The sequence below is a fragment of the Diadema antillarum genome, unplaced genomic scaffold, assembly GCF_040938485.1.
Source record: "Diadema antillarum isolate AM-2024a unplaced genomic scaffold, OU_Dant_1.0 seq00001470_RagTag, whole genome shotgun sequence".
Lineage (NCBI taxonomy): Eukaryota > Metazoa > Echinodermata > Echinoidea > Diadematoida > Diadematidae > Diadema > Diadema antillarum.
In genome coordinates this window covers 131,231-143,301 of record NW_027272209.1, presented here as the reverse complement: position 1 = coordinate 143,301, position 12,071 = coordinate 131,231, and the positions used below count along the sequence as shown (strand labels likewise).

At 37.6% G+C, this 12,071-nt stretch overlaps 1 protein-coding gene across 1 annotated transcript in view; it reads right to left on the bottom strand.

Annotated features, from left to right (window-relative positions):
- LOC139709787 (pituitary homeobox x-like) overlaps positions 1–12,071 on the bottom strand; it is a 42,784-nt gene that overhangs the window by 19,706 nt on the left and 11,007 nt on the right. Inside the window, exon 2 of the mRNA XM_071621747.1 lies at positions 9,620–9,822. Coding sequence (XP_071477848.1) covers positions 9,620–9,822 — 203 coding nt within the window. The remainder of the gene's footprint in view (positions 1–9,619; positions 9,823–12,071) is intronic.

Genomic DNA, 12,071 nt, shown 5'->3' with positions numbered 1-12,071 from the left:
CGCTTTATTCCTATAAATGAATACGTGAATTGGCGTAGACGTGGTGCCCGCGAAACAAAGAAATATGTCGCCCCGTATCATAACTATACGGGCTGTGGATGCGCGGCAGCAGAGAATATACGAGCCCCGGTGATTTGACGAGACCCGGGGACATCACTACGGCAGAAAAATGATACATGGTCGCATCAAAATAGATATAGCCCGATGTGATTCGGGGCAGATGATGCTGCGCGCCAAGCCGAAATTCTATATATTGCCAATTTTGGTCGAGTATGCCTTCACATAAATTGGCAATCGGTCCAAATCAGTCACATCCGAGAGCGCTGAAATACCCCCTTGCTTACCATCTGACTGTATTGGTTGTACAATGTATTTCAAACAGCCTTCTGACGTTTGCATAACGACACAGCTGCATGTTCTCCCCATCCCCCACCCCTTCCCCCTTCCTCTAACATCATATGTTAGCACATAAAATCCGGGAAAGCAAGCTTGTAATCCGATAAACTTATTGCGCTCACAACTGAAGAATAGTCAATGTATGTTGGTTTACTATTTTTATGTCAAAATAAGTTGAATTATTCCATAATAACATATTTCTTATGCTTTAGACTTCTACGTTAATGCTGAATGAATTTAATGTGTGTGAGTGTTTTTATATAATCTTGTGATGACGCTACTTATGTACGAAGGAGCTCTGTATCAATATTACATCGAAAATTATTTTGTTCATAATGATATTATGCTATGCATGAGACGTATACGCTTTACATGAACATAATAATGACAATACGTTTACACTGTCAAGTGTTGACCGCATAATCTTTCTGATGTGAGATCAATGGCCATCAAGACTATGTTTACTGACACCAAAATACGTACGATATGTTGTATAAAAAGCCGATTGCGTTTAATACAGAGCAGGAGCGTTTAGTGGCGAAGTCCGGAGTCACCATGGTCATTGGTCACTCAATGCGGAGGACACTAACTCATTGAAGAAGGCAATTATACTTTCCTTAACCCTTTACGTAATTTGAGTGCCGATTGGCTCAGAAAACTCCATAGCGTTGAACGCACTGTCCAATATCCCTAGCAAAGAAAGGATTAATTAACATCAGTGGACAGAGAGAGAGGACGTTCTGTGCCAATTATTTGAAACTAATCACTTAGCCACCATCAATTCAAAGTTGCCGACGAAATAATATTAAAGCGCCGAAATTTCGAGCGCGCGCTGTTCCAGGAGTCGTGAGCAACTTGCGATGACAATATAACGTCAATCGACACAATGAGGGTGATTCAGCGCCGGGTAAGTTTCCGCGAGATTTGCGAAGGTTTTGCAAACAAATTTGTCACGTCTATATTAATAAACTGGCTGAGGGGCTGCTGTTGTTGATATATCTTTTCTTTGTTTAAACATATCGATAACTCCTTTGCGTTTCCTTATTTTTTCTCCACGGTGTACGCGCGGAGACACACGTTTTTAGGAGAGGCGGAGACACAAGGAGACGAAGAGATAAGAATTCGGAGAAGCAAAATAGAGATACAGACAGATTGAACTACGAAAGCAGGAAAACGGGGTGTAAGAGTAGTCTTTTCCAGTCAGCTTGCCCTCTCTGCCACCCCATCCCCTCTCCTCCTTCAACTCTCAAAGTTAGGGTTCAAACGAACGGAGGAATATTACGACTTGAACAGGAACATGTTGGAATATCCCATACTTACGTTGTATTTATTTATTTAGGCCTATTTATTTATTTATTTATGCATGTAGGTATGTATGTATGTATGTATGTATGTACGTATTTATTTATTTATTACAATACCTTGTATTTATATATTTATTTATTTGTATATCATGCAAATTGGAAAATCACTTCAAAAGGGCACCATATTATCGGGCTAAGCTCCAATTTCCTTATCTTTCATTATAATTTCCTTTTTCCCCATGAAGTTCGGACTCGGAAAAAAAAAACCCAACATGTCATGCTTCTAAATCAAAACCTAATCTCTGACTACTAGAAACTGACTTTGGGCGGAAAAAGCAATTGAATCATCAATTACCATGAAAATCGGAATAAAGCAAGGAATTCAACATGTAATGGAAAACATTCAATGCAAGACGTCAAAGAGACATTAATGATATCAATTGCGTATATATATACATACATAATATAACCATATAATTTTATTCTCCGATGTATCAATGCACTTTTGATATCATATTCATTATGCACTAACGTAGAGTTATTCATTCCACAGCTATTCGAACGGATCGAAAGAAAAAAAAATCATTTCTAGCAAATGTAATCCTCATCATCTATTTTTTTTTTTCACCAATCGAGCTCTTTGTTCATCATCTTTGCTCAATTCGATCCTTTTTCGACAGCGATGTTAACCACACAGACGGGTCGATGACTCCGAACGGTAGATTGTTTTGTCAATTCCCGATGGTTCGGGAATACAGCGACAAATCCTCCGCAAAATACTTTAATTCTGACGCCTCGACCATCAGGATTAAATCCTGATTACCATGTAAAACGATAAGGGGAGAAAAAGTAAAAACTGTCGCTTCCATGGTGAACGACGATAACAACAATCATTATAGTACAAAATCTACCGACGATTCTATCGCGTTCTTTTTTTTTCTTACTTTTTCAATTTCATTTTGGTACCCAGAATCGGAGGAAGGGTCTCTTGGAATCCAAAGTTCAATGGTGCAGTGAAATTACACTTCTCGCTGTCATGTTTGACAACTAATTATGACTAAAATGAATCAACACCTGCAAATTGTTGGGTAGAATAGACAGATGGTAGTCATTTTGTCAGGTACTGTATTTTTATGACAGGCCTACGTCCTTTCCAAGATGCACAGTGAGGACTGTATTGAGACAGAAAAAAAAGGTCAAATAACAGAAACTTCTTTTACAAACATAAATTGTTGCTTACCTTCTGCAGTACCAAATGCAAGATGATTGCCTTCATGCCTTATTGCTTTCATCTCTTTCTTTGTCTATATACATGTACTTCATTCTTTGTATGAGGGGTTACTGTTTTCATATAAATAGATCATAAAAGCGCAATGAAGAATGTATTGATGAGTTGGAGAATCGAGTGTATTTTTGTGGAAAACTTTTTTTTTAATATTTTAGGGCGTTGCACTCGCGCAAGAAATACAAACAAATGCAAACAAAAGTAGCGAAAATATTCAACAATCAAATATCCTGAAATTCCTAAGACATTTGAAAACCCGGTTGTGCATGTAATTCATCTCAGTTCACAACTACTCAAGAATGACCCTTGGGAGATATGACCTTTTTTAAGAGATCGGAATGTTAACTTTGTTAAAAGTTTTCGTTTTTACTCTTTATTCCTTTCTTCTTCTTTACGGCAACAAAAAGAACATTATAATGACATTCTGTGCATGTATCTCCTTCCCAACATTACATCTTTGAAAACATTGTAGAGCTCAATTGTTTGCGAGTTCGAAAAATTAGACGAAAAACCAGTAAAATCCTTTAAAGTTCCTTAAAAATAATCCAGGCTTTTTGAGAAAGTAAAAGAGATGATTTGTTTGTATTCATCACGCGTGTGGACATAAAACCTTTTTGAAGGGGCACGCAAATTCGACCTTGCTTATCGAATATGGAAGGTGAGTGAATGTTAAGCCTGGTAATGAATCGCTTCCCAAATGAGCCATCAGTCTGCATTTTTATGTGGACTTTTATCCCACTCCTTTCACATATAAACCAAGATGGCGACTTTACGAAGCCTTATTCTGGATGGACATTAGGGACTGGGGGTTTAATCCTTGGTACACATGGCACGCGAGGGTATTTTAATGAGTTAAAATGCTTTTGAAATCCCCCCTTCCATGTCCCTTGCTCGTGAGACCCCTACATGTTTGGCCGCGCAAAAGCGACTTGTCCTGGCCATTTTTTTTTTTCTTTTTTGCCTATGCTGTCTTTCTTCCTTTTCTGGTTCATCCGTAATGGCCCTGGGTGCCATTCTGTACACGTGCGTCTAATTCTGAACTATCAATAGGAAGAAATATTAGCCCTTCTTTGACCCACGTCATTGCTCATGGCACACAAGGCCTCCCGATGCAAAGCGACCCACCCTTCCACACGTCGAGATGTCAGTCTCTTCGGAATACATTGAGATTCCTCCGCGAAGCTTTTAGGTTTGCATCACTTTCTCTCCTCAGACTTTTCCTTCTGTTCTTTTTTTTTCTCTCTCTTCTTTTCTTTGAATATCACTTTACTGTCTACATATTTCTGTATCCATAAAACTGCCTTTCTCCTTCCTTTCCTCTCAAACAACCCATTTTCCTCTATTTTTTTTTTCATTTACGTCTGGTCCCCTTTTCTCCACATCAATCTGACTCCTCCCACTGGCGTCTCCCATCTCCCAGATCTCCCTCTCTTTCTTACTAATACACACACACACACACACACACACACACACACACACACACACACACACACACACACACACTCACACACACACACACACACACACACGCACGCACGCATGTTATATATCTATATATATATGCTCCTCTCCGATGTTCCAGTCTCTCTATCTCTATCTCTATCTCTGTAAAATGTAGCAAGAAAGTTCATTTTTAGAAGTCTATTGTTATGTTGTATTCCTAAATTCTTCAGAAACACCTGTAGCATATCATCATAATTATCAACAAATAAAGCATTGACAAGTACATATCACAAAGTAAGAACGGCGTGAGAATACATATTTCATAATATATGTTATTAATACATTATCAATAAATGTATAATTATATATGTATTTCATATGTTTTCATAGGTAGAAATAGGAAATAGATATAAAACTTCGGCCAGTACAGATCAAACACTTTTTCTCTATTAGCGGATTGAGTGTGCAATTATTTTCATTGTTGGTTGTATTCGATATCAAGCAAGAAGCGCCTTTGATGATTGTCTTGCAAATAAGCCAACACGAAACATGGTGGTGGCTGCTAAAGGCGTTGCAGGCAAGACAAATAAAGAAGGAAAGATAGACGAGGTAAGAATAGGAAATAAAAGGGAAAAATTGTATACAAGGTATAGATAAAACTCACTGAATGGCTGGAGAAAGAAAAGTGGTGGTATAACAACTTCGGCACGCCGAATGCACCACAGACATTGATCAATGGAAGCAGATCGTTTGTTTACATCTATTCCTTATCATTGGCGTTGTCTTCTCCAGATGAAATTATCAATCTTCGGGCGTTCCTCTCCCAAATCCGTCCATAGATCAGAAACAAGCCATCGTTCAATCGCGACGCTGTCGTGATACTTCTTCCATTCTGTTTTCCTTCCCGTCCACGAGTTGCGTTGAAATTCAGAGTGAATCTATAGCTGGAGTGAATCTTGGCATGAAATGCCACCGGCGCATTTTGAATATGACGTACATTTGGTACAGTAAGGTGTGACTTGAATAGTGTACCTATAGGCTTCTTCAGGCTTGAATAAGCTGCTTCTGCGCCGATTTTTCTGTCATTTTCTTTTATGATACTTTGATTCTTCTTTTTTTTTCATTTATCCAGGTAATTCATTTATTCATGAATACGAATATTGACTAGAATTATTCCCGGGGTGGACTTTCAATAGTGGTTTCTTTCTCATTTGGCCTTAGTTTCTTATTTTTGGCTTTGATAGCCAAAAGCGTCCAAGCTTTTCTTTTCCCATCAGCGGTGGATTTTTTTCGGTGTGTGTGTGTGTGTGTGTGTGTGTGTGTGTGTGTGTGTGTGTGTGTATGTATGTGTGTGTGTTATTAAGATAATTGCATAATATTCCCATGAGCCATAATCATTCCTCAGCTTTCACACTCGAGGGTGTGGTCTCGGGTCTTCCGTTTCTTTTGGTCCCTGAAGTCTGATAATCCTGACATTTTTGCATCATCGCTATGCCGTTTCCCATGGCAACCTCAGGAGTGTAAGTATAATACTTTTACACCATTTTTTTAGCATTTGTTGTTTTGTCTGCACTCGTTGACTCAAAGAGAAGTACAAGGAAAAATTCCCAATTCCCATTCTATTTTATGTGAATATTGTTTTAAAAACTTTCTACTCTACTGACATGCTGAAAGAGGAATAATGCCAATATAATAATGATGATGATGATTATAATAATATTAATAACAACAACAATAATAACATAAATAATCGTAACAATAATAATGACTATAACTTCTTATCTAACTTTTTGTTAATTTGGTAATATTTTATGAATTCAATAAATCATGAATAAATGAAATTACTGCATACATTTATTTACTTTCCTTGAATCAAGTACATTGTATATCGATGTTTTCTGTTATATTACTGAAAAGAAATTTGATTTATGTATGAATTATGTTGAAGAAAATAAAATCAAACAAACAATCTATGATATTAGAAAAAAATGAGCAGATGAAGTACAAAAGTGATACATCCACAATCATTATTGTTATGATAATGACGATAAGTAAATGATGATGATGGACTATTGTTATTATCATTTTTATTATTATTATTATTATTGTTATTATTATTATTATTATTATTATTATTATTATTATTATTATTATTATTATTATCATTATTATTATTGTTACTATCATTATCATCATCAGTATTATATGTTTTTAATTATTATATACCTAGTGTAATTATCTCAGGGGGTCTTACCATTATCATCGCCTCAGCACTTTAAGATACCAATTTGAAACATCTGGAGGAACTCGTGGATAAAATATCATGGTCAAATGTTGTAAGCAGGGGACACAATTCAAACTTACGATCCTCCTGTGATTACGATGGTGCATGTAGCCTATCCGCTGTATTATGTAGCTTGATTTTGTGTTTTCATATTCATTTGCAGTAGTCTCACTATAGCATGAGTCTCAGTTTGAAAAATCATAATCTATGATAGCAATGCCACCACTACAGCTACTCATCATTCATTGTTTATATAGGGCAAGGACTACGAGTTTTGAAGAACATTAACTGTTTTGTTTGTATTTCAATTCAATCCAAAATGTCTAAAAAAAGCATATTGATATAAAGCCATTATTTTCATTTTAACGCAGTATATGAACCTCGATTATATTGCATAGTTGCATGGTATAATCTCTGAGAAGGTAAACTATATACACTATGCTTCTACTGGGAGGAGTAAAAAACGCTGCAGTTTAAAGTTCTTTTCGATGGATACTGTTTTACGGTGAATCTTGCAAAATGCTGTGACCTTGTAACCACTACTATCATCATCGACGCTTCTGGGTGCCAAAACAAAAATGATATAGCTTAAAAACACAATTGAATCACGTATTTGCCAAGCTCGAGCCGCCACTTCCTATTTGGATAAAGGTACGTGTGTGGCCACTTCCTCAGGTGTAAGATGGAAACTCGCATCGGATTACATCGTCCGTGGAAGGTCAATGTCAAAGAAAAAAAAGACGCATCTTTTAGATCGAAGTTGTTCTGTAACCTTTGTTGTAGTCATTGTTGTTCTTTGCATCTAGCCTTTTAGCTAATATGAGCACGACTGGTGTGCACTTTTTTTTAACTGAGTAACGTTTTGTGTGTGTGCGCGCGCGCGCGCGCGTGTGTGTGTGTGTGTGTGTGTGTGTGTGTGCATTCCAGTATTCCAATAAAAGATAGTGATAATGGCTGAAAGATAACAACAATGATACCAACGACAACATTATCAACGTAAACACAACAACAACAACGACACACATAAATACATACTAATTATTCATCAGGGCTCTCACAACAACGCTATGATGGGGATTTGTAACCGCAGACAATATTGTCATTGTTGTAACGTAAATTATTGTCCCAGCAGATAAAATGGCGTGTGGATAAATTCGCGAAATTCACCCTACATAACAAACATGAATTTTAATTATTGAAAGCTTTTAGCTTTCGTTGTTGAGAGGCGCATATATCGTACAAGTTCAGGAGGCCACAGGAAACTAGGAACCGGGCATTAAAGAGAAAAGAAATGAAAGTAAAAGAAGAGAAAAACGACCTCCGTGCCTTCTACCAAAGTACATGTACATGTTCCCAATATCTATATTGTCCTCTACAATACCGGTATCTATATTTTTCTCTTTCATCCCCTCCAAGGCCTTTAATACACTTGGATTTTCAATTTCGGATGCTGTGCCCGATGCATAAACATAATCGCTGATGACCCTGTTGGCTTGGGCACCACGTCGTATACACTTAGATGGCTGCAAAACGAGGAAACAGCCAGCAATAACCCGTAATGACTGTGATATTACTTGAAAGCAATATTTCCCCGGCGAAAATGCCAATAAAGTGACAATTTTCTGGATGATGTCGACGTTTAATAGACACCTTCATCCCACGCAAACATCGCATAACACTTGCATGTGCAAGCCTGGATGCTTCAAAATTCAAGGAACTCGCGGCTAAGGTCCGAGTGGTTTAGTGTTGGATTCCAAAGCGTGAAATATAGAATGACGTGAGTGTAAACCGTAAACATCGTACCTCAGTGGGAATGTAAAGATACCTATATGGCATTACGAAACTACACTGCATTGCCTCTCGGAATAAACTTAAATGATATTCATTCTCAACTTGATACGTCATTTCGGTTGCTTGCGTCATCATAGTTCGGAATTTTAACGCGGATCTAGTGTGTCAGATCAAGATTCAAACTGACTCTACCCCCAAAAAAAACAAAACAAAACAAAAACAAAACAAAAACCAAAAACCAAAAATCAAAAACCAAAACAAAACAAAATAAAACATTAGGAATGACATGGACAACAAGTTTAATGCTTTCTTACTTATAGCTTTGAAAAGTTCGAACATTTGCGCGTGAAAGACATGGAAAAAATATGTCCAAATCCTCTATTTCAAAGTTTTAAGTTTGGTATTCTGTAATAGCCAACATTGAAAGAACTGTCAATTTTCATGGGGGGGGGGGATGATGACCAAAACTGTTCAATTATGAATAATACATTTTTGTCCTATATATGAGACTCGTATAAAACGAGGACCAAGAACAATATACAAGGTGAAAGCTGCAAACATCATTATCATGATGCGCCAATACGATAACAAGCAACATTATTAATGGTGCCACTTTTAAGGTGATTTCATGAAACTTATTCACAGTGCTTGTGTGTGTGTGTGTGTGTGTGTGTGTGTGTGTGAGTGTGTGTGTGTGTGTGTGTGCATTCCAGTATTCTGCTAATTTGTATAACATTATTCTCTCGAAAACTCCTTTCTATTTGAACAACAGTTGCTTTATGGAGAAAGCTAATGAAGGGTCTGAAAAATTGAATAAGAAAAACACACATATACGCGTGAATACAAACGAACAAGTGTAAAAAATTGAATTAATGGAGGTAGAGAAAGACGAATTGATAGATAAACGAATTAATCCATAGTCACTTCATTACGAATTGCGCTTTCAACCGCCAGGAAAAGTCATGCATTTCTCTCAAAATATTCCCGCTACAATAAAATCTACAAAAAGGAGATTAACCCATAAACTCGTCCACTTCAAACTGGTCGTTGACATCGTACACAAGCAGATTGCAGACGACAGAAAAAAAAAAGTTAAGGATGCTTAAGTTTACTCACCCTAACTCTGGGTTCTGTGAGGTTCGTCCACGCGGCGATCTCTTCCCGCGTGGACATGTCCGGGTAGCGATTTCTCGCGAAGTTCGCCTCGAGCTCCTGCAGCTGTTGGCTGGTAAAGTGGGTGCGCTGTCGCCGCTGTCTTCGCTTCTTGCTGTCGTCGTCATCGTCGCCCTCGACGCCGTCGTCGTTGTTGCAGTGCTTATCTGTATGGAATCAGTAAATGAATAGAAATGTCTCACCTGGAAACTCCACTATGAAATGGTTTTTTTTTTTTTTTTAACGTGAACCGGTACAAAAAGATAGCTACTTTATTCTTTTGTGAATTGGCAGGGTCGAAGGAAATATAGCAATAAAAAATGCTTTTTAACCCGTTTTTTTTTTCTTCAGTCATTTAAACTGAATAACTGCGTACCGTATTTACCGGTGTTAATATTGATGCAAATACTAATCCAAACTTTTAGTTTAATATCGCTCTAAACGTACAGAAGAAATTCTTTGCTCAGTTGCAAATCAGGTCTTGAACATAGAAGACGACCTGCTGATTATAACTGAAAGGTTTGTACCCCTGGAATCATCGTTTGGACTTACTTCACGTAGGTTGCGAAGATAATAAACTGGTACATATTTCCAAAAAAAAAAAAAAACACTAGTCAGTACTCATTTTAAAGTGTCAGGACATAACTATGGAACTAATGATCTATCATGTTCAATTATAGTCAAATGTTTTTTCTTCGTTTTAGTATTTGTGGTAATTGTATACATTGCGTGAATACAGATTATTAGCCAAATACCACGTGCTTTAAATGTAGTTTAATGTTCTGTATCCCGCATGGTAGTCCATCACATGAAATATTATCTCTCCCGGGATAACGAATATATGAAATTAAGTATAAAACAATAATTGACAGTGTGTCTTGCTATCTTTTAACAATAAAAACGAAATGATACAACAATTGGTATATTTTATGGTAATTCGTGTACATCAAACGTGTTATAATATTTTCGTGAAATGAAGTTATAGAGTAGAACTAAATTGGGTCCCAGAGGAGAGGGTAACCATGATATTATTTGTTTTTATTTTCCTTTTTAGAGGGAAGGGTTAGCATATAATGAGGATATGAGGAGATAGGAAATTGTTTTATAAGAGATAACCTGTAATAAATCTCGTTTTTCTGTTTCTTTATACTTTTTTTCTTAGGGGGAGGGGAGGAGTGTTATAGTATTGAAATCTGGTCGTTTCCCGTCGCCTATGGTTTCCTGCTGTTGACAATGTCAAAAGGAATGTCTACAGGAGGGGAGAGATAAAGCGTGGAATGAAATAACGCTCAGGCGGGTTGAAGTTCAGGATTTGGACAGGTAAAAGGAAAAGGTAGCCGTGCACTTTTCCGCCGCGCTGGTCCCGGGGGAACACAGAAAACCCCTTTGTTTTGTCGCCGGAGAACACAGGTGTAAAAAGTGACCCCGAAGCGATGACAAATGTGGAATTTTGTGGCCAGGAAAAAAAAAAAGAAGAAAGATGAAAGAGAAATGCAAAGAGATGGGGAAAAGTTCTGAAAGTACTGTGGGTCTTTTCCTCCTTCATTTTTGTTTGGGGAGAAGGGCAGGTAAAGAGGATTGTAGAGGGGAGGTTGGAGGGGAAGAAAGAAAAAGAGGTGGATTCGGAGAATTTGGAACTGATCCCCGTAGCGGTATATGGTAATCTTTTGTAAAGTAGGTTCGCTAATTTGGACCGTCTAGATTTATCCCATATTGCAGTGACGGAAACTTTTTTTTTCTTTTCATCATTCTTATTTCTTGTCTTTTTTTTCCTGCGACCAAGAAAGCTGCCCAGGTAAGAAGGGGTATCAGGCGAGTAGAAGGCCTCGTGTGTTCCTCCCCCCCCCCCTTCTTCTTCTTTTTTACCCCTTCAGTTGTGATTGGAGAACACTGGAAATATTGTTTCATTACCGCCAGGTGACGAGTGACCGGTACATACTTCCAAGACCGCGTCCCCTCTCTATACCAGATGAAGAGTCCATTTATCAAAGAGATGTCATACTGTGTTGTATCACGCCAATATTGGCTTTGCATTACACACACCGGAAGCTTGTCGAAAGTCAAATTAAATCCGCCGAAAACATTCCATGTACAAACACAGGACACGCACGCCAACTCACACACACGCACACTTCCCAATGCATTCTACATTCTGCACACATTTTAAGTTAAGATGTAGCCTATATAGTAACTCTTGAACTATTAAAAACTGACATGCCTCAAACGTTATCAAGTAATGCATTAAACGACACTCACTCTCACACGCGAAAAAAAAAGAGATATTATATTGCAACATGATTTGACAATTAATTTTGTGTCGTAATAGCTGAAATTCTCAAATAAATGCACCATTTTACACGAAGTGTAGACTCGTAGTTTAATGCCCTTTTTTCATGCAATCAACTTGTTGATAGAC